At 39.9% G+C, this 22,801-nt stretch overlaps 1 protein-coding gene and 1 pseudogene across 4 annotated transcripts; both read right to left on the bottom strand.

Annotated features, from left to right (window-relative positions):
- Positions 1–672: 672 nt before the first annotated feature.
- On the bottom strand, positions 673–12,764 carry LOC122010629 (annotated as a pseudogene).
- A 4,894-nt stretch (positions 12,765–17,658) lies between these two features.
- Positions 17,659–20,081, bottom strand: LOC122008144 (protein indeterminate-domain 11-like). Of its 4 annotated transcripts, none has more exons than XM_042563749.1 (5): positions 19,892–20,081; positions 19,668–19,736; positions 19,306–19,585; positions 18,832–19,225; positions 17,659–18,668 (listed from the first exon to the last, which is right to left on the bottom strand). In XM_042563749.1, exons 3-5 carry the CDS (start codon positions 19,475–19,477, stop codon positions 17,864–17,866), a joined length of 1,371 nt encoding a protein of 456 aa, XP_042419683.1. In that variant the 5' UTR covers positions 19,478–19,585; positions 19,668–19,736; positions 19,892–20,081; the 3' UTR covers positions 17,659–17,863. The 4 variants fall into 4 exon arrangements, with proteins under 4 accessions (XP_042419683.1, XP_042419686.1, XP_042419685.1 ...); XM_042563752.1 differs by having other exon boundaries at positions 19,306–19,520; XM_042563751.1 differs by having other exon boundaries at positions 19,668–20,081.
- Between the last annotated feature and the right edge of the window lie 2,720 nt (positions 20,082–22,801).

The following is a 22,801-nucleotide window of genomic DNA, read 5'->3' as shown; positions in this document are numbered from 1 at the left end:
CTAAAAGTGCAGGAAAACAATCCTTCCAAGACTAGACCTTGAACTTCACACTGACCCTTAAACAATCAGTAACGAAAATAAGGATAGAATACCCAATCTTGTGATCGTTACAGCAGGAAGACGAACTTGGTGGAATGATAAAGGAGCAAGTAGAATTGAAAAAATGTAAAGAAAGGGGCGAAAGATGCATCAAAAAGAAGAAAAAAATGAGCAAATTCTTGGATGCAACCGAAATGCTTTGCATCCGACATCATACCAAACGACCAATTTCCATGAAACGCATTCAGTCACTCTCCATCATTGCTTGCACAATCCAGATGGGGAGAAGCATTAAAAAGAATATGAAGAATTGTAAACTTTTGTCGGTTAAAAGGAAATGTATACTTCTTGTTGTAAGTTAATAGAACTCTGAGCGTAACAGGAGTGGGGGAAAAAAATGTAAGAAATGGAAAGATTTGAACAAAGACCTGGAAGTATCTGACACTCGAATGCTTGAACGATCCGAGTTGGCTCATGAGGATTTGGATGTTTGCGTCGGCCTCGAGAACGGTCAAGTGGCGTGGGAGTGGGATGACGAAGAAGTCGACCAAGGGGTGATCATGGAGGGCGATGCCCAAAAATTTGTGACCTAGGTTTCTGGACGAGGCGCTGGCATCGGAGACATATGCGCCTTTACGGTCGATGGCACGGTAGATAGCGATCCGGTGCAGCCAGTTCCCAACTTTTGTGATGCCGCCGAAGCCCTCCATACCAACTTTTGTGATCATCGTCCACTGTCGCCTCGTTCTCGCCGGTCATTTCCTCCAGCGACCTTCCCTTCGACTCCGGCACCAGGAAGGTGCACGCTAGCCCCAGAAGATTGCACACGACAAGCAAGAAGAGGGCATTCCTCACCCCGATCCCAGCAGGGTAGCCTCGGTCCGCCTTCGCTGGGTCCGGGTTCTGCGCCAGGTACAGGAACCCGAAGGCCCCCACGATCGCCCCCATCTTCCCTGTCGCTGCCGATATCCCGTGGCATGTCGACCTCAGCCGCGCCGGGAAGACCTCCGCCGGCACGATGAACGTCGTGCTGTTCGGCCCGAAGTTGGCGAAGAAGAAGGTGAAGGCGTACATGACCACGAAGCCGATGTGGTTCCCAGGCGTTGTCCAGTAGTGCTACGGCACTGCCAGCCCCAGCATGAACACCGTCATCATTCCGAACCCTAGGACTTGGATCGTGAACCGGCCGATGATGTCGATCAGTGACACCGTGAACCAGTACCCGAGCACCGTGCCGCAGAGCGCGATTAGGGTTTGCGCTCGCGCAATGCGTATAACCTCCACTTTAGAATAGTTGTTGCAAAATATAGTTCGTATAAAATTGTAATTTTATTTTTACTATTTGAATAAATCCATCCATCTTAAAATAAACCACAAATTTTATCTTAAAGATAAACATTAAGGGATATAAATTTCACTTCATCAATGAAAATAGGCAAATAACTATGTTTGACTATTTTTTTTATAAAATAATTTTTAAAGACAACATAGTTTTAGACACCAAATTAAAATATGCACATTAAAATATAAGCAACGCTAATAGACAACGGTTGATTAAAATTGTTGTCGTATGCCAAATAAAGATATCTCATAGACAACAATTTTAAAAAATCGTTGTCTTATGTATGTCAAAGACAACGGTTTTTTAAACATTGTTGTCTTTTTTTAAAAAACACGACCAACAACAACAGTTTTCAATAAAACTGTTGTTAAATGACAAAAAGACAACAGTTTCTCAAAAAACTGTTGTCTATTTGGTGTGGTTAAATCTATAATTTCTTGTAGTGCATCATCAAGCGAGATGGCCAACTTCGTGAGGAGAATTATGAGAAGAAGCCGAAGATACAAAGGAAAAGGTAAACCTAATGATCAAAATATCGATAAGACTAATGTTACATGTTATGAGTGTAGCAAGAAAGGGCACTACCGGAGTGAGTGTCCAAAACTCAAGAAGGAGGAACGGGCCAAAAAGAAGGAGGAAAGATCCAAGAAGAAGAAAGCTCTCAAGGCCACTTGGGATGAATCTTCCTCAAGCTCATCGGAGGAGGAAGAGAAGAAGGAGAAGAGTACTCGGCAATTGGCACTCATGGCAAGGGAGGAGTCCGAGTCCGAGAGTGATGACTCAAGCACTTCAGCCGCGGCTTCATCATCTTCGGATGATGAAGAGGTAACCTCTTCTCACTTAGAAAAATGTTATAAGACTATTACACATTTGTCTACCTTGCTTAAAAAATCAAAAACAGAAAATAAATCATTAAAAGAAGAAGTAGAGAACTTGAGAGCTCTTAGGGAAGATGAGGTTGATGACCTACATCTAGAGCTCCTTGAAGATGAGAACAAGGCCTTGAAGGGTGAGGTTGAGAAACTCAAGAAAATGCTTGAGAAATTCTCAACTAGCTCTAAGACCCTAGACATGATTCTAAATGCCCAAAGAGCGGTCTACAACAAGGCTGGATTAGGATACCAACCTAAGGAGTCTAGCTTTATTTCTTTAGTGTCAAGAACCCAATTTCATAGATCGCATGTTTCTAGGGTTCATGAGACTAGGAAGAAGGTAACAAAGGCATGGGTGCCTAAGTCTTTCATTGTAGATGCATTAGGTCCCAAGATTTGGGTACCTAAAGCATCTATCTTTCGTGTCTTGTAGGCATTGGTAAAGGGGGAGCGTCTATCAACTTGGTTTGTTGATAGTGGATGCTCCAAGCACATGACCGGGGATAAGTCACTATTTTCTACCATTCAAAACAAAAATAGAGGTAATGTGTCATTTGGTAATAATGGTAACCTTAAGGTTATAGGGGTTGGAGACATTCATATATCCGAATATCTCCAAATCAAGAATGTCCTTCTAGTCAAGGGGGTGACTTTTAATCTCCTAAGTGTCAGTCAATTGTGTGATACGGGTTACACAATTAAGTTTCATTCGAGTCAATGTCTAGTCAAAAACATTGACACACTTGACACGGTACTAGTAGGCACAAGGGTAGATAACATTTATCAAGTTTCTTTTAAAAGTGCTACTAATGCTCTTGCTAAGTGTTTCATGTCAAAAGAAGAAGAATCGTGGCTTTGGCATAGGAGGTTGGCTCATGTAAACATGAAGAATATCCGGAAGCTGGTCAACAAAGGGTTAGTGCGAGACTTACCAAGCATCAAGTACCAAAAGACCAAATTGTGTGATGCATGTCAGAAGGGTAAGCAAACTAAAGCGCCTCATAAAGGTAAAAGTGCTGTAAGTACAACCACTGCCTTAGACCTATTACATATGGATTTGTTTGATTGCAGTAGTGTTATTTCATTAAATGGAAGTAGATACTGTTTTGTGATTATTGATGACTTTACTAGGTATACATGGACCTTCTTTTTGAAAACTAAGGATCAAACCATAGATATTTTTATTTCCTTTTGTAGAAGAACTGAAAATGAAAAATCAACAACAATTAAAACCATTAGAAGTGATCATGGTGGGGAATTTCAAAATCATAGGTTTTTAGAATTTTGTCAAGAAAAGGGATATAGGCATGAGTTCTCTACTCCAAGGACCCCACAGCAAAATGGGGTTGTGGAGAGAAAGAACCGAGTCTTACAAGAGGCTGCACGAAGTATGCTCAATGAGTACTCACTACCGAGTTACTTATGGGCTGAAGCTGTAAATACAGCTTGCTATGTGCAAAATCGAATCCTGATACATAGGTTTTTAGGAAAGACTCCCCATGAACTTTGGTTTGGAAAACCCCCTACAATTAAACATCTTAGGGTGTTTGGTTGTAAGGTGTTTATTTTGAACACCAAGGACCATCTTGGAAAATTTTCGGCCAAAGCTGATGAAGGGATACTGGTCGGGTACTCGCTCACCAGCAAAGCCTATCGAGTCTACAACAATAGGACTAAATTGATTGAAGAGTCCTCTGATGTAGCTTTTGAAGAAATCCCTAACTTAAATGATCAATCAAGGAATGTAGGAGAAATTCAATTTGAACTTAGAAGGCTAAGTTTGAATAATCGAAACATAGAAAGAGTCGAAGTTGACTCTGATGATGATGAACAAAGGCAACAAAGAACTCAATCTGATCCGTTGCCTGATATTGAGTCCTTGCCTGTGCCTAGTGAGACCATTCATGAGGCACCACCAACACCAAGACAATCTAGGATAGCCACTAGTCATCCCCAAGACCAAATTGTGGGAGACATCCAACAAGGGGTTAGGACTAGGTCATACTTTAGAAATGAGTCTAATGAAGTCGCATTGATTTCAGAGATTGAACCAAAATTAGTTGATGAGGCATTGCGCGATCCTGATTGGATCATAGCTATGCAAGATGAGTTAGGTCAATTTGAAAGGAGCCAAGTGTGGGACTTAGTTCCTAGACCTAAGAAGACCACCATTATTGGAACTAAATGGGTCTTCAAAAATAAGTTAAATCAAAAGGGAGAAGTTGTGAGAAACAAGGCAAGACTTGTAGCCAAGGGCTATAGTCAAGTCGAAGGCCTCGATTATGATGAGACTTATGCTCCCGTGGCCCGATTAGAGTCCATTCGTTTGATGCTAGCTTTTGCTGCACATAGAGGTTTCAAGCTCTATCAAATGGATGTTAAATCTGCTTTCTTAAATGGCTTTATTAAAGAAGAAGTCCATGTTGAACAACCACCGGGGTTTGTGAATACCGAAGCTCCAAACCACGTGTACAAGCTCAAGAAAGCACTTTATGGGCTTAAACAAGCACCACGAGCTTGGTACGAAAGGTTGTCAACATATTTACTAGAAAAGGGTTTTGTAAGAGGCCAAATAGACCCAACACTATTTCTGCGTAGAGATGGTGAAAATATTTTTGTAGCCCAAGTGTATGTCGATGACATAATTTGTGGCTCAAATAACAAGGGCTATTTGAATGAATTTATTTCTCACATGGAAAGTGAGTTTGAGATGAGTCTAGTAGGAGAATTGACATTCTTCCTTGGACTTGAAATCAAACAAACTCGAGATGGAATTTATGTCCATCAGACGAAATACACTCAAGAGATGCTCAAAAAATTCAAAATGAGTGACTCTAAGGAAGTATCCACTCCAATGGCGACAAACACTCGTCTTGACAATGATGAGAGTGGGAAACCAGTTGATCTAACGCAATATAGAAGCATGATCGGTAGTCTTCTATATCTCACAGCTAGTCGACCGGACATACTTTTTGCTGTGGGTATGTGCGCTAGATATCAAGTTTGTGCCAAGGAATCTCATTTAACTGCAGTTAAGAGAATTCTGAGATATCTCAAAGGCACAATGAGAGTAGGACTGTGGTACCCTCGTACGGAGTCTTTTGATTTGATAGGCTATACCGATTCCGATTATGCTGGATGCAAATTGGATCGGAAAAGTACTAGTGGGGGTTGCCAATTTTTAGTTCGTCATTGGTCAGTTGGTCAAGTCGGAAGCAACATTGTGTTGCTCTCTCCACGACCGAGGCTGAATACATTGCCATGGGAGAGAGTGTATCACAATTGTTGTGGATGATTCACACTCTAGAAGATTATGGACTTTCGTATAAGGGAGTGCAAGTGTTGTGTGACAATATTAGCACAATAAACCTAACGAAAAATCCAGTCCATCATTCTAGGACCAAACACATTGAAGTGCGTCATCACTTCATTAGAGATCACGTAGCTAGGGGAGACATTGCACTCACATATGTTGAGTCAAAGTCAAACTTAGCCGATATTTTCACCAAACCCCTTCCGGAAAATGAATTTAGTCATTTAAGGAGAGAATTGGGGATGTGTTTGGCTCAATAAGTCATTTTGACCACATCATGATCAATAAGGACCATTAAAAAGACAAGAGAAATTGGGAAATTAATTTGGACAACTTGGGAACATCTCACACAAACTATAAGGTTTAACAAAATATTTTTGTTTGCTAGAAATGGGGTGAGATGCTAGGATCAACCAAATTATTCAAAATATATCATGCATCCCTTGAATAATTAGGTTGAAGAGACATAAATTGAGTATGGGGAAGGCCATTACATAATTCATGTGTATTTGGCTCCTAGATCTTACTCATATATTCCAACCAAGGAATCTTGGTTGGACCTGTGTCTAGAAATCATCTAACTTTGTTGATGTGTTGATTGATACCCTTGATTGATATCTTCCTGATGTTGACTGAAAATAGGACAAGTTGGTGAAGAAACCTTGATATATTTTGACAAACTTGTAACTACTCATAGTAAGGATGTATTTTGAACCGATAGCCTGAGTCAGATTTATTACCTTGGTTCACTATAGATCATAGTTTCAGCAAACAAACAAAACAAACTTCTCTGGTTTTGAAACCTTGAGATTCAACACATTTGTTATGAAGTGTCTGAAACTTTCGAGCCCTAAATAATTCCAAATCATTAAAGCTCATCATAAGGAAATATTCATTGGTATCACTGAATATAATCTGTGGGCTCTTCAGATCCTAGGTTCTGAACTTGGAAGTTGTTGAACTAAGTTTCATAGCTTTCGATACGAATTTTAGAGACTGAAATCACTGATTATCAGACAATGATCGGTCCAGGGACCGATCAGGATGATATCTGATCGGTCTCTGCGACCGATCAGGAGAGTTCCATTCGATATCTGATCGGTGTGCAGACCGATCAGGGTTCTGGCACATATATTATTGATCGACCTCTGATCGGTCCGGGGACCGATCAGGAGGTTCCCTGATCGGTCCCCACGACCGATCAGGAGGCTTTGGTACGTGATCCACCTCTGATCGGTCCAGGGTCCAATCAGAGGCTTCCTGATCGGTCTCCATGACCGATCAGGACCCTCCCTGACCGATCAGGACGTTCCCTGATCGGTCAGGATTTCTCCTGATCGGACAGCCGTCCGATCTTATGATCTGCTCACCCCCTTTAACTTCCCCCAATCCTTCGTTCTCTCATTTCACGTCGAAAACCCTAGCCGAACCACTCCTCAGTCCCGACTTTTCCCTCCATCTTCTCCGAAATCTTCAAATGGCGCCTAGGTAACTTCATTTCTCCCCGAAATCTGTTCATTTTTGGCATTTTAGCTTATTTTCACAGTATATCTCTGTGTGTTGTCTCGGTTCTCGACTCTGTGGCTCCCGTGGACTCCCATATGCCCCGACCATGTCCCATTTTGACCTATTTAGGAAGAAATCAGCCGGTAAGGGTACGTCTAAGTCCTCTGCTGAGAAATCCAAGTCCCAGGCACCCTCCCGACCTCAACCTTCCTCTTCTTCAAGATTCCCGAACCGCCAGTTTGAACAAGCATTTCAAAATAGGACATTCAAGCTACTCCCATGTCGATCTGTGGATCGAAAGTACATGGATGAGTTTTGTCCTTCTGTATCCGAAACCCTGGCATATTACAAACTTGACTCGTTAGTCTACCTAGAAAGGGACATCAACTATGACCTAGTATCTGAATTCTACAACAATCTTCATCAGGCCAGTGATGGTGTTTATAGAACCAGAGTCGCTAAAAGAACTATCGATTTCTCCATCGTAGAATTCTTTGGGTATCTAGGTTGCCGAAGGTGTTCAGGAGATCCTTTTCCCATTTATCCTGATTTACCAGAATCATTACCTCCTCCACTTGATGTATCACCTGATTCCATCTATGAGTACTTCTTCGATCATCCTAGACCAGGTGGACTGGATGAGTTGGATGTTGATTTTCCCACCTTTGCCGCCCTACGACTATCTGCCCCTGACTATATTCTTTTTAAGATAGTCACAAACTGTCTCCTTCCAATCACGTCCAAACCTCTAGCAGAGATCCGACCATACAACTGCCTGATGCTTTATGGTTTGCGTCGGCATCTCGACTTTGACATTATGTCCAGCATCTATTCTTCGATCATCTCCTATTCTCAGCCTAGCAGCTCCACCATTTATATGCCTTATGGGCATATAATTACAGATTGGCTCGAGACCCTTCAGATAGATGTGTCTAAGGGTAGGATAGTGAAGATGGTCAGACAGGATTGCCGACTTGGGAAACGGGCATTTTCCAAGTCCGGTATCTTGGGACAGAATGGGGCTGTTCGGTGGAAGGATGGGAGAGATCTGGGAGAGTTACCACGGGCACTTTCTCGATAGGTTGCTGCTCCTCCTCCTGCTGCTGATGAGGTCGATCCTGATCTGCGCTGGCAGATCGCTGAGCTAGAGAGCCGCTTCGATCAGCACGATGAGCTACTGGCTGCTGAGCTCCATGGACTGCGCGTTCGGATCGACCAGCGCTATGATGATCTACGCAATCAGCAGTTGGTGACGCAGCAGCTGCTTCTGGGCTGGATTGCCAACTACCCATCTCCGCAGCATTTCTCGGGCCATCCACCTTCGAGCTCCAGCATGCCGCCTCAGGGTTACGTGCCTCCTGCAGATGATGATGAGGTTCCTCCTGTTGAGGATATTGATTGATACATTCTGTGTGTCACTTTGCCTGTCTGTGTTGGATACTATTTGTTGGATATCTTTGTCTGACCTGGATACTTATGCTACTCATATATTTTTGCTATTCATTTGTCTATTTCTTGCTTTTCCTTATGCTTCAGTTCATATTATTATGTTGTTCCTATGCCATGACTTGATTGTATTTTATCTCTTTCTTACTGTCATATAATACATTTAGAGGGAACTCTAGGTGCATTAAGAAAAAGATAGTATGGGTTAAGGGGGAGCCTTTTGAGTTTTGTCATCTCATTTGCACCTTTTCGGTGTTTGACAAAGGGGGAGAGAACACCTAAGTTTAGAGATGTATGAAGGCTTGATTTTAAGGGAAAAGATAACGGGAAGGATCTTGATTCCCGTTATTGACTTAGTGGTGTATTCATCTTAGGGGGAGGATCTTGATTCCCTTAAAATTATGAAAATAAGAACATCTCTGATCTAAACTTAAATCGTGTTGTCAAACAATAAAAAGGGGGAGATTGTTGATACAGTCTGACCTGGCTGTTGTTTTGATATTGACACAGATTTAAGTTTGTATCAGATGTTAATTAAACTCGGTTTGATTAATGATCAAGGTTGATCAAGTGGAAGGGAAAAGTCCAAGTTGGAAACTTGGCACGCGAAGTCGGAGAGGGCTCGGTAGTTCGTTCTCCGGACTAGGTCAGAGAGGGCTCGGTAGCTCGTTCTCTGGACCGGACGAAGTCGGAGAGGGCTCGGTAGCTCGTTCTCCGGACTAGGTCAGAGAGGGCTCAGTAGCTCGTTCTCTGGACCTGACGAAGTCGGAGAGGGCTCGGTAGCTCGTTCTCCGGACTAGGTCAGAGAGGGCTAAGTAGCTCGTTCTCTGGACCTGACGTAGTCGGAGAGTAAGGGTGTCAATTCGGGTGGGTCGGGTCGGGTTGGGTCGGGTTAAATTTTTTTTTTTTTTTTATAACCCAACCCGAACCCGAATTCAACCCGAAACTCCTAAACCCGAACCCGAACCCGCCCAACCCGCCCAACCCGAACCCAACCCGTGTAACCCGAAAATTCGATTCAAAATGACTTTTTGGAGCTATTTTCCCTATAATTCTTCACTTTTATCTCAATATTTCATCATTATCATACTAACTTGATATTAATATACATAAAACATCTTAATTTTCAAAATAAAATTTGATTTAACCCTAAAAAAACCCCACTAAACCCTATATTTGGGTCAACCCGGGTCAACCCGGGTCAACCCGAACCCGACCCGACCCAACCCGAAAATCTTCAACCCGAATACCCTCCAACCCAAACCCGACCCGAACCCGAAAATGTCCAACCCGAACCTTATTTTTTTCGGGTCGATTCGGGTTGGGTCGTCGGGTCGGGTTCATTTTTGACACCCCTATCGAAGAGGGCTCAGTAGCTCGTTCTCCGGACTAGGTCAGAGAGGGCTCAGTAGCTCGTTTTCTGGACCTGACGAAGTCGGAGAGGGCTCGGTAGCTCGTTCTCCGGACTAGGTCAGAGAGGGCTAGGTAGCTCGTTCTCTGGACCTGACGAAGTCGGAGAGGGCTCGGTAGCTCGTTCTCCGGATTAGGTCAGAGAGGGACCTAAGTGGACATTCCATGGTACATTGGATCGGTCGGCAGACCGATCCAGTGATACATAAGATAGTGGATCGGTCGGCAGACCGATCCAGTGAAACTAAGTTTCCATGGATCACTCAGTAGCACACTGAGTGTAATCTGATCGGTCTGTAGACCGATCAGGAAACACTCAGTAGCACACTGAGTGTAATCTGATCGGTCTTGGAGACCGATCAGGAGATGCTATTGCGAAGAGAAGAAGGCTGGGATCGGTCGTGGAGACCGATCCAGCTGCGGCCTGATCGGTCTCCACGACCGATCAGACAATCTTCGGACCGATCAGGATATGTCCTGATCGGTCCATGGATCGGTCTGGTGACCGATCCACACACGATCCACATTGTTCGCTGTTTCTGCGATTCCTCCATTGATCTGCCTGATTCATGTGATATAATCTCTGTGCTGTTAGCTTTTGAGTTTGCAGGATCACAGGTATCATTCCAAGCTTAATTTCAAATTAAGTCCATAAGAGGAATACGACAAATGGCCTTTCTACTGTGATTCGCGGCGCATGGTGCATTTGAGGCATCAACGACTACTGGTGTGATCTGGCTGCGATCCGCTTGACTCCTGGTGATTGGTTCGAGCTCAGAAGACACCAGTGAAGACTGTGATTTCATTGGAGTGAGTTCAGAGAACGAGTAAGGAGGAAGAGGGATTGGCTGCAGCGATGATTCTGTGCAGATTGACCACGATCCGTGACAGCAGAGGACAGGGGCTTAAGAAGCAGTAAAAAGCGAGAGGAGAGAAAAAAGAAGCAAGTAAGAAAAAGAAAGTTCTGTTGATCGTTGAGCAGTGCTAAGTTCTTGAGCTCTCGGGTGAAAAACTGCTGTTTGTGAGTTCTCTGTTTCCACTGATCCTCGCGTGGTTGTAAGCGTTAGTTAATTCTTCTTTGCCACCGAGCTCTGTAAGTCTTGTGCTTTAACATATATATTTCTTGAGACTTTGTGGAGAGGTTACTCCACCGAGAAGGAGGATCTTGAGCCGGAATTTTTCCGGGATGCGATCTACCGAAGATCGAGGGGTCATCCACCTTACGGACACACCGAGGAGTAGGGGCAAGTTATCCCCGAACCTCGTAAATCCTTGTGTTAGTGTGCTTGTTTCCTCCTTGTTTTAGTTTCCTAACTCCGCTGTGCTAACAAGTTTCGTTGTAGAAATCCTTGTTAAAGTTTTTAAGAGGCTATTCACCCCCCCCCCCTCTAGCCATCTAAGATCCTAACAGACGTGTGAGCGACAATCTATCGAGATGAGAATCCACCCAAGCCTCCTTCTTCTCCTTGCAAATTTCGGCCACCAAGAATCTCCTAGAGATGAAGGTCTTTGGCCACCAACCAAGCTCCAAGGGATGCAAAGAAACAAAGTCTCCTTTCTCTACTTCTTCTCCAAGCAAAATCCGGCCACCAAGGGTCTCCTAGAGAATTGATGCCTCCGGCCAAGAAAGAAGAAAAGGGGAAGAGGAAGAAGAGAGGGAGGGTCGGCCACCACAAAGAAGAGAAGAGAGAAATACTAGATGTATATTCTTATGAGGTGAGGCACCTCCACCCTCTCTTTTATATTCCTTGGTCTTGTTAAATAAGGAAAGTTTTAATAAAAACTTCCTTATTTTCTTTGTCATAGAAAGGAAAATTTAATTGATTAAAAAAAATTCCTTTTCTCTATCAATGTGGTCGGTCACCCCAATTACTCCAAATAAGGAAAGTTTTAAACACAAAATTAAAACTTCCTAATTTGTTTCCAAAAATTTTAAAAATAAAATTTCTCTTTAAAAATTCCCTTCATGGTTGGTTATAAAAAGAAACTTTTATAAATTAAAATCTCTCTATCAAAACATGTGGATGATTATAATAAGGAAAGTTTTCTCAAAATTAAAATCTTTCTTTCAATCTACAAATAAGGAAAGATATCAAATCTTTTCTCTTAATCTTTTGTAGAAACTATAAAAGGAAATATTTAAATTTTAAAACTCTCTTTTAAAATCATGAGGATGGTTACAAAAAAGGAAAGTTTTATCAAATATTAAAATCTTCCTTTTAACTACAGAGAAGGAAAGATATTAAACCTTTCTCTTAATCTTTTGTAGAAAACTATAACAAGAAAGATTTAAATTTTAAACTCTCTTTTAAAATCATGACTTCCACATAAGAAAAGATTTTAAAAATAAAATCCTTTTAATTTATTTTGGTCGGCCACCTAAGCTTGGGTTCAAGCTAGGGCTGGCCACCAACTCACCTTGGTTTGGCCGGCCCTAGCTTGGGCTCCAAGCTAGGCTTGGCCGACCACCTTAAGGTGGGTAAGAAGGTGGGTATAAGACTTTATAAATAAGAGGCTACGATAAACTTTCATTGTCTTTATGTAGGTATTCGGCTATAAGAGTTATTCTACTAATTTCCTCGACCTCGGATTCTTCTAACGACGACTCGGTGTCCATCGAGGAGTTGGATTTGGCTTTTTTTGGTTCTTCAAAGAGCTTCAAGAACTTTTCCCAAAGTTCTTTTGCACTCTCATATTTTTGAATTCTGTCAAGATCCTGGGCGGGCAGAATGCTCAGAAGGTGAAACTCCGCCTTACCATTTGCCATAAAATTGTTGCGGTGCTTCTCAGTCCATCGATGCTCCTCAAGTTCTTTTCCTTCTTCACTTTTGGGCATATCAAAATTGTACTTAATCATTAGTAAAATATTAAAATCGATTTTAAAATATACCTCCATTCGACATCTTCAAAATGCGAACTCCCCCTCAAATACTAGTGGGCAAATGCTAGGTCCGACCGTTTCTTGTGTTTCGATCGGCGATTAGTCCTTCTAAAGTGGTCTTACTCTGATATCACTTGTTGGTCCCCTGGTAGTCGGCTAGAGGGGGTGAATAGCCTGAAATAAGAAAACAAACACCTTTATTGACTTACAACTTTATTAAAATAAACACTTGCATAAAAGGAATTAAGAAACTAATTAATGAGAGAAATTAAAGAGACACAGAGATTTTACTTGGTTTGTAATTAGAAGATTGCTAATCCAAGACGTTGGAAGCTCACTAAAGTCTCCTTCTGATGAAGAAGCCTCTTATAGAAGTCAAAGCACACAATTACAAAGCCAAACTCAAATAGAATTTTTTTTCAAGTGTTCTATTTAGCTTCTGAGATGAGGGTTGTATTTATATCCCTAATCGGGGTGCCTAGAAGGGTTCCAGGTGTATGGACGTAGATAAAATTTTATCTAGGTCACAATGGATCGTGATACATTGAGTTCAATAAACTTTCTAGTTAAGGTGCCTAAAGGGGTTCCGGGTGCCCGGGCGGTGTCGATACGACCCCCGTTGGGCGAGGTGCCCCGAGGGTGCCCAAGTGATCCGGGTGCCCAGACCAGGTCCGAGTGCTTGGACCAAAGTCAACCTCCCTATTGAGTTTTCGATCCGGGCTCTAGCTCCAGCTCCATTCACTTGGGTGATTTCGGCCATCCGGAATAGGGCTCACCCAAACCCATTTTATGACCTTCTCGAGCAACCTTCTACTCTGGCTTCTCGTCCCTCAGAACGGCGGCGTGTTTCCTTCTCATCCACCAGTGTACTCCGCTCACTTTGATGATTTCGGTCATCCGGAATAAGGCTCACCCGAACTCATTTTCCGACCTTCTCGAGCAACCTTCCACTCCAACTTCTTGTCCCTTGGAATCATCGCGCGTTTCCTTCTCGTCTGCCAGCGTACTCTTCCGCAGCACCTCGTCCCTCAGACGCACCAAGCTCGTCAACTCTCTCCGGTGTTGTCCTTTTCGCTAGCTGCGTCTTTCGCTCGACCTCCTCTACTCCTAAGTTCCTACACACTTAGACACAAGGATATCAAAACATAATAAGATCTAACTTGACTTGGTTGATCACATCAAAACTATCACGAGGTACTTACAGTTTCGTTGTAAATGAGAAAAATATTGTATCAAGATGTTTCCGTGCAAGGGAGTCACAAGGATGACACATTATATCTCCTTCGTGTACATGGTTTTGATGTCACCTCATGTAGCTTGTTGTTGTGATAGATGCATACAAGTGTTACAGTCTAGCAATTAACGGAAAATAATACATGACTTTCAAGGGAATATTTTTCTTCTTCTTCCCAGATAAGCGACTATTCTATTTATAACTAGGGTGATTACACATTTTGTATTTCATCAGTTCGTTATCTTCATTTCAAAAGATCATACAGTTATTGATGCCACAATGAATCTTCTCTACTGGTAAACTCAAATATCTAATCAATTTCTTTGTATTATAGAAGCTATCAGTCATGCAGTTATTAGTAGTGATTAACTGTGACATCAATTGACACATGTCATCGTAATATCGTTCAGAGAAATGATGTTATGCTTTCATGTTTTGTAATATTATAGTAGCTGATAGTTGAGAATAATAAAAAAAAAATACATTCCCATAATTTTCTTTCACTAACTTTTAACATGTCACATATGTTCTAAAGTTCAAACGTAGGTGTTTCCTTTATATTCGATTGATCATGTGCATTTATCGCATCATAAACTATTAATTGTATTGCATTCATAGGCCTTGATGATCCCTATGGTGCAATCGTGCTGGATGACGAAGCAATAGAAAGTCCAATTTAATCAAATACATATCACTCTCCATGATAATACTAATTGTATTAATTTGGAACAAACTCATACCTATATATATATATATATATATATATATATATATATATATATATGAGTTTTCACTGTATCTTCATCATGCAAACCTATATTTCTATATCCGTACTAATTACATGGACACTTTAATTCAGTACGTACCATTAAGCATTCTGGATGAGACTTAGTAAACTCATCAACCCAATAAAAAATTCTTGACTGATAAATTTATTGTCTAACATATTGTACATTTAAATCTTATTTATATATATTGCATCTTAATGAGAATAAAATTTCTAACAAAGTTAATCATGTTAAACTAAGCATGTTTATATTTAAATTATTTTGATGGTTAAGGTTATATCTCTGTCTCAGTAAATGATATTCTCATACTTATGAATACAAAGATTTATTCTTACCATTTTTGTGCTTAAAGTTTTTTACTTACCAAGCTTACTGTTATCTTATCTAATACCAAAACTATTGTTTTTCTAATTCTTGATTTTAATACTAAACTCGGCTATGCAGCAGTAATTAATTAGACATTTGGGAAAATAAAGTAAAAAAAAAAATAAAGCATAACTTTGAGAATAGCATACACTCATATTGCCCAAGTATCTTGTAAGTGATAAACTTTTGTCCTTATGATATAGCATAGACAGTGGGCACATGGTAATTATAGCGTAATGGTCAGAGGTCGATCCCTTGGGGTGATGAATGACATGGTCGAACTCACCATGCGCTCAACGTCTATGTACCTACATAAACCTCCCTCCATATCCGTGGAACCGTTAAAATAACGGATCTACCTTTTATATATATATATATATATATATATGTATATATATATATATATATAACAGCAAAATTGTTCTAAAAACCCAAACATACATGGAACATACACATAATATAATGACACTACAAGATTAGTCAAGTTCACTAGCACAACAAGCGCACAAGCATAGCAGCCTCAGAAGTACATCCAGTCTCGTAAACACAATGCGAGTTCGTAGGCAGCCTCGCAAGCATACATGACCTTGAAGGAGAAAGCTTTACCTTGCGACGGAGAGGAGCAGACAGACAGAGCTTGAAGGAGTGCTCATTGACGATGAAGAGCTAAGGCATAGTGACAACGCCGGAGAGGAGTTGGATTCTGGAGAGGAGGAGGAGGTTGAGCACACTGACGCGCGGACACCAAAAAGCACCAATGACTCAGGAACGCCGAAGAGAGTGTTGAGGAGGGTGGAGACGAGGCTGAGGCCGATGGACACAAGGCTGAGGACGCACGAAGGGACGCTAGAGAACTCACGACAGACTAGCCGAAGAGGATGCACCAAAGACAACAAGCTAGAGAGGAAGCGCGCCAGAGATGCCGTGGACGGTCGTCGAACAAGATTGCCGGAGGGTGAGAGAGAAGGGAGATCGATCGCATGAATGTGGGCCGGAAACTCTATATTTTTTTTTGATTTCAGTGACGGAAGTTTAAATATTCTATCATTATTTTCATAATTTAGGGATGAAATTTTGTCGTCAAATATAGATGAATTATTAATTTTATCGCTAAATTTGTCGCTAATTCCTGATTTTCCTGGAGAGTAAATAAATTATTGTTTAATATTTATATCATATGTAGTGAAGTATATATGTTGATGAGATAAAATTTTCATTGAGTACTAAAGCCTTAAAATGAAGGAAGGAGGTGATTAACATCGATAACTCCTTTTGTGTCGAATTTAGTTGCAACAAATCGAAGGATTCATCTCATAGTCATGGTGATGTAAGTATATATAAGAGCCTCTTTATGGATAAGTTGAGTCTTGCTAAAAAAATATTTTTTTTTGCTAGAAGAAGTTAAAAGAGACAAATCTAAGAGAGACGTGGACCAGACTATCCTTTATAACTCCATACACTAAAAGTAATATTAATTTTGCTAACAATTATATAAATGCGTTTCTTAAGCCAATGAATTAATTGTTGTTGTCCTTTTAACCTCGTCCAATTATCCGATTATCATAGTAATAGAGGAATGGCTAACACCATAGGATAAGAATGATAAAATTATTTTTAAAAATAATAATTTTTTAAGGTGTATAAGATTAATACTGCAAAGGTTAAGTTATATGACATAAAATTTATTAATATTTTTTAAAAATAAATTCTTCATAAATAAATCATTTGTGTTAGAGCATTTGTAATGCTCCATTAATAGGGGGTGTTAACATCCGTTGTGGAGAGGTGTTATAACACCCCTCCATTTGAACGCGTTCAAGCAACGTGTACTGGCCCACTCCACATGTGTGTTTTTTTAAATTTTATTTATTAAAAAAATTAAAATTTTAAAATTAATAATTGAATAAAACGGTTAGTTTTTTAAGGGCTACTTTTTAACGACTAGTTAAAATAATAATAATAATTTAAATATTTTAAAATATATTTATTTAATATGATATAATTTAAGATAATTGAGTAGATTGTGGGATCCATAAATAATGAATATTAATGTTAAAAGAAATGTGAGTGAAAGAGATATGTTGAGATGATGGATATTATAATGATAATACATTATGAATGCCCTTAGTTCATATAAATGTTTTGGTCAATGTGGAGCAAGAAGATCAAGAAGACAAAATATTGACAAACAAGAGCTTATACCTAAATGCTTTGAGGGAACAAGCTAGTGCCATAATGGTTTTAAGGGTGGAGAAATGTTTCGCCTTCTAAGAGCTTTTAGAAAGGATTTACAACAAGTTTCAACTCATGCATGCATGGAATATTAATTATATTCTTGTATAAAGTTATAAATAGATTCATGCATGGAATTTTATATTCTTGTCAAGTTATAGAAAACGGTCGACTACAATTACAATCTAGCTCTAATTTTATATAATTAAGACAGATCATATAATCGTGATACAACAAAGTTTCCTCCATTTGGAGTGCATGCAGATCATATTCATTCATTCAAGAAATCCGACGGGAGACAATAAAGTATGAATTAATGCTTTTACCAAAACTACGAGAGATGGATTTATGATCGCCCTAACCAGCTAAACAATTTTCATGCATGCAGCAACCTACCTCTTAGGCCTCGATCAGCATTAATCTATATATCAGAGTTAAGGATAACCCTGTGGAAGAAAAGCCCTTAGGCCTAAGAAGTCTCTTGTTATCCCATCATTCCCAGCTCTTCCTCCTCCTTCATTGTTTCCTTGGGCTCTTACCATGCCCTCCATGTAGCTGCTACTCCCTTCCCTTTTTGAACCTATCATTCCACCAAATGCATCCTCGAATGACCCACCAAACCCCGGAGTAGAAGTTGATGAGCAGAGGGGGTTGCTGTTCATCATCATGTCTTCAAGGAGATGAGTAGGTGCTGTTCCTCGTCCACCAATGTCCGTACTAGCTTCCATGCCGAGGCCAAATCCATTAGAGGCTGAAGCAGAAGAGTAATGGCTAGTGTGAGGTGCCATTTGAGGCCTGCCAGTACTTAGAGTTGCACCCATCTGAGCTGCCTTCTGCAGCAATGCAGTGGCTGACATGTGCGGAAGAGTAAGAGGAGGAGGAGGGGGAGGAGGAGGAAGGTTGTCATGATTAGGGTACGCGTGATGATCCTGTTCCAGCAGCCTTGTGGAATAAACAGTTGGGAGTTGACCGAGACCATGGTGGTTGAGGGAGTTAGATGAGGTGCTGCCTTGGCAATTCAGCCATGGGGGGATAGTACTGCTGAACTGCTCCATCTGTTGCACTTCTTGGTGACTGTTATGGAAGTGGAGAGAGAAGGGCTCGAGAGATGCTGCTGCTGAATGAGAGATTAATTGAAGTGGGTGGTGAGCTGACATGGGGTTTGCTGCGATGCCCCTTGAACTCTCTTCAGCTGCCAGGGCATCACAAAATGCTCTGTGAGTGATGAAACTGTCCCTCCTGCACCACCACCACCAGCAGCGACTTTAATTAAAAAGAATAACAATCTTTCACAAAAGGCTGCGCCAAACTCCAAAAAGAGACTCCACTTTAATGGGGATCGAAAGGGAAAAAAAAAAGAGTTATATATATATAGGAGTTAGATTGGTGGCTAGCTGTGTACCTCGAGAACAGGGTGCCACAATCGCACCTGTATTCCTTGGTGCCACAGATCTTGGAGTGAGCCTTCCAATCGGACTGGACTGCATATTTCTTGGAGCACTTGTCGCACTTCCACTTCTTCTCGCCGTGCTTCCGGCTGAAGTGCTTCTTGATGCCAGTGAGGTCGCCGAGAGCCCGAGAAGGGTCGTGGTGGACGCACGTCTGCTCGGGGCAGATGTACACCTTCTTCTTCACCTCCTTGGGCCTCTGCTTGAGCTTCCATGGGAGGTTGTGGCCCCTCCTGTGGAGCTGCAGGTTTTGATCCCTCTGAAACCCTTTGTTGCAGATCTCGCACACAAATCTGTTGGTCGCCATCAGTGTCTTGGGAGTCAGTGCCACAACCTCGGCTTCTGGATCTGATCGTTAAAATCAACATCCAAAGTTTGCATTCAGAAAGAAAAACGTGAGAAAATTGTTAGACATATTGATCAGAAACCTGGATTTCCTGGGAGATTCCTCTTTTTCTTGTTACTTGAGTTTGGATTTGTGGAGGCCAACGAGGACTGTTGGTTGGATGAGACACTGGCTTCCCCGGAAGGAGAGGTGAGATTGGACATGTTCTCCTCCACGACTTGGTGTTTTGGATGAATTCTGATTATCCCTTTCATGGTTAATTTCTCCGAATTCAGTGCGAAAGATTTGAAAAGAGATCTGATCAATCAACAGCTCAATCAGTCAAAAAACAGAAAAGAAAAAGGATCAGATCTGTGCTTTCCCTGAAAAAAAAGGAGGAAGGACTATGAATTAGTTGACAGAAGATTAACAGAAATGAAAAGTACAAACAATCTCGAAGTGCACCTTCAAATGAACTCTACATAAAATCTCTAGCTAGCTAGTTGCTCGTAAGCACTTTCTTTTCCTCCAGATCTTGCAAGATAAGAAGAACACACACACATATGTATATATATAGAAGTAAAGAAATAAGAGTGGAAAATCCTATAGCTCCCTGATCGAACATGCAAAACTTTGAAGGAGAAATCAAAGAACAAACAGATAAGTGAGATCTATGTATGCTTAATTACCATGAACTAGTACGTAGTTGCCAAAAAAATTCAGGCGACCATATGATCTAGCTAGTTACCAAAAGGCTCTTCTGATTTCAATAAATCAAGCAAAGAAATCATGCTCTGAGAGAGAGGGGGAGAAAGAGAGAGGGAGGAAGCATATGGATGAGATTAATGAGAGAAGGAAGTAAAGGTGGAATGAACCGTACAGCCTAGAATAATTCACCAAATAAGATAGCCGACTCTGACGCTAGCATTTCTGTCCTTTGCTTTGTCCCTTAGCTACATATCTACGCAGACCAAGAAATTCCTTTACTCCTCCCTGTCTACTGTAAAAATTATAATTAAACACATTTTACCATCTAAATTAGTTAAACAGCCAGAGTTAATATGCATAGTTGTTCTCCATAAGTAGGATTATTAGCTAAACTAGGCAGGCAGCTACCCTGTTCATGGTGTAGAATAATATAAATCAGAGGGCATCTACTTCCACTTAATTACATGTATCCATGCAGTTGCTGTGCATACTGTCTCTGTGTACTGTGTTTATACAGTTTGCAGTGTACTTTTAACTTTAGTCGGTTAGATATTTACTGCTCTGGTTGATTAATTTGAGCTCTCATTTTTTTTTTTTTTTGCCTTAGTTTTATTTTTCCTGTGTGGTCTGAGAAATTAGGTTATTGCACAGTAAAATCTATGCAGTACTCAATTCTAAAATGATCAAGGAACCCTCACAATTAGCATCAAAATGAGTTTCTGCATGGATCATGATGCATGATTCCAGACTGTTTTCAGGATGAAAAAAAATCAAAAATTCTCTGGTGTCCAATCAAAACGATGAGGCATATATATATATATATATATATAAGGAACAGAAATCTCGTGAGGTGTTTCAGAGCTCTATTTGGGTAATATTCCTTGCAATCCAAGGAAGGCATAGGCGACCGTGAGCCCCCTCTCACTCCCTTGTCCATTTGTTCATAGAATAACCCTAACATTCACTCATACCCTTGTTCCATGTTGCACTAAAAATATAAATTAATCAGGAAAAAAAAATTGTGTATATATGTTTTTTTCTTTCATGTGATCCTGACGCAGTAGAATCTCAAGGAAAATATCGATGAAAATATAGAGTATGTGTTTATAAATATATATATATATATATATAGGCCTTCAGAAAGACATTAATCAGGAGCAGTACTGCTAGCTTTCTTCATGGGTACTGCTGCGAGGAACATAATGGTACAAATATATTATTGTTTTTTACAATTTTTAAGTGACAATAATTCTCTTAGTCGGAACGTGAACGTTTTGTCGTCTACGATGGCAATCAGAAATGTGGCCATGTTAATGGGGAAGAGAGGAGGTATACAGCTAATATTAGGGCCTGTGTGTCTCCTTTTTTAATGAAAGGGATGCAGTATAGGGTTGTCTCTTTAAATATTTGGGTGTTTAATAGATAAATAAATAAAATTAATTATGTGATTTTAAAATGAAGAAATTAAGAAAGGATGAACAAATAGGAAAAATGAATTGTGCAATGAATGAATGGCTCCACGAGTGATGCTTAAAGATGCATGAATCGTCTGTACTTGCTACAAGATTTGTAATGCACAGAATCCCAGGGAGGAAACAATTATAGGAGGAGGAGAGCTGTAGGTCCAGAATTTAAGGAGATCATTTATTCTCTTCGCATTGTTGTAGAATTAAGTAGAAAATCACGAATCTATTGTAAAAGGAAGATAGAAGATATATATAGCTTTTAACCGTAATTAAATATATAGGATAAAACTTCAACTTGGAAAAGGAAAATAATGGCTTTTATATGATTAGTTATAGGGCCTTAAAGAAGCTAAAGAGTTTTAAATTTATTTGATAAGGTAATCTAGCTAAGACGAGTTTAAAATGAACTAATCCATTAAATTGATTATTTAAATTTGGTTTGATTTATTTTTTATGAGCTTCAGTTTAGTTCAAACTTGGCTTAGGCTTGATTCATTTAGATGTTTTTGAGCACTCAATTCAAACTTATTTAAAACTTTACTTATTTGATTGATTATTAAGTTTGATAATTTAAATTTATTCGTTCATTTTAAAAGTTTTTTAAATTTATCTAACACGTTGATAAAAGTTTTACTAATGAACATGATTCGTGAACATTGTTCACGAACGTTGTTTACTAATATTATTCATGAACATTAACGAGCTCAACACATATGTGTTCAAACTTGTTTGTTTAGTTTAATAAATTATTTAAATTTATTTATTTAATTAATTATATATATATTGAACGAACATAAATAAAATTTTAACAAACAAAGACCAAACTTATTCATAAACGTTGAATTCATATTCATTTACCGTCCTAATTAGTTATAGCTCCAATGGCCTATTGCTACTATTATTTAAGTAAATTTAATTATACACACACTTTTTTATAAAAAAAATAATATTTCTTTATTTTTTTATCCAGAAAATACTTAACTAAGGGGTGAGAAAATTAACTAAAGGGTGAGAAAAAAAAATTTCTTCAAGGACATCATCTTTTAAGCAACTGAGTATCCTGTGGGGCTCAGCCTCTTCACCATAATATAATATGTAGTTGTTCAGACGCATGTCAATCTTGAGATACTAGAATTGTAACTTCCTCAATAACCATGTGCATTGCCCAAAATTTGACTCCATATGATCTGAATTTGAATTGTTAAGACATCTCTATATGTTACACTCAAACTAAGTATATTTATGCATTTGTAAAGAAAATAAAAACCTTGAATTGCCACACACAAGAGGTCTTGCCTTTTGGGACTTCTTTTATAAAAGGTCTTACCTCCTGAACTTCCTCATTAAGAAGTCATACCTTTTAGACTTAAGTGTGCATTTAAACTGAGGAAAATCCAAATTTGATTGACAGAGGAAACCAAATTT

Source organism: Zingiber officinale, chromosome 8A (assembly GCF_018446385.1).
Source record: "Zingiber officinale cultivar Zhangliang chromosome 8A, Zo_v1.1, whole genome shotgun sequence".
Classification (NCBI taxonomy): Eukaryota; Viridiplantae; Streptophyta; class Magnoliopsida; order Zingiberales; family Zingiberaceae; genus Zingiber; species Zingiber officinale.
The sequence above is the reverse complement of the archived record's forward strand: the minus strand, read 5'-3'. Positions and strand labels throughout refer to the sequence as shown.

Bases quoted from the DNA above. Each gene is read 5' to 3' on its own strand.
- LOC122008144 (XM_042563751.1), bottom strand. From the start codon at position 19,477: ATGAAAGGGATAATCAGAATTCATCCAAAACACCAAGTCGTGGAGGAG. The intron at 19,226-19,305 runs GTTTCTGATCAA...TTTAACGATCAG, and splicing joins GAATCTCCCAGGAAATCCAG to ATCCAGAAGCCGAGGTTGTG. The intron at 18,669-18,831 runs GTACACAGCTAG...GTGGTGGTGCAG, and splicing joins TGTGGCACCCTGTTCTCGAG to GAGGGACAGTTTCATCACTC.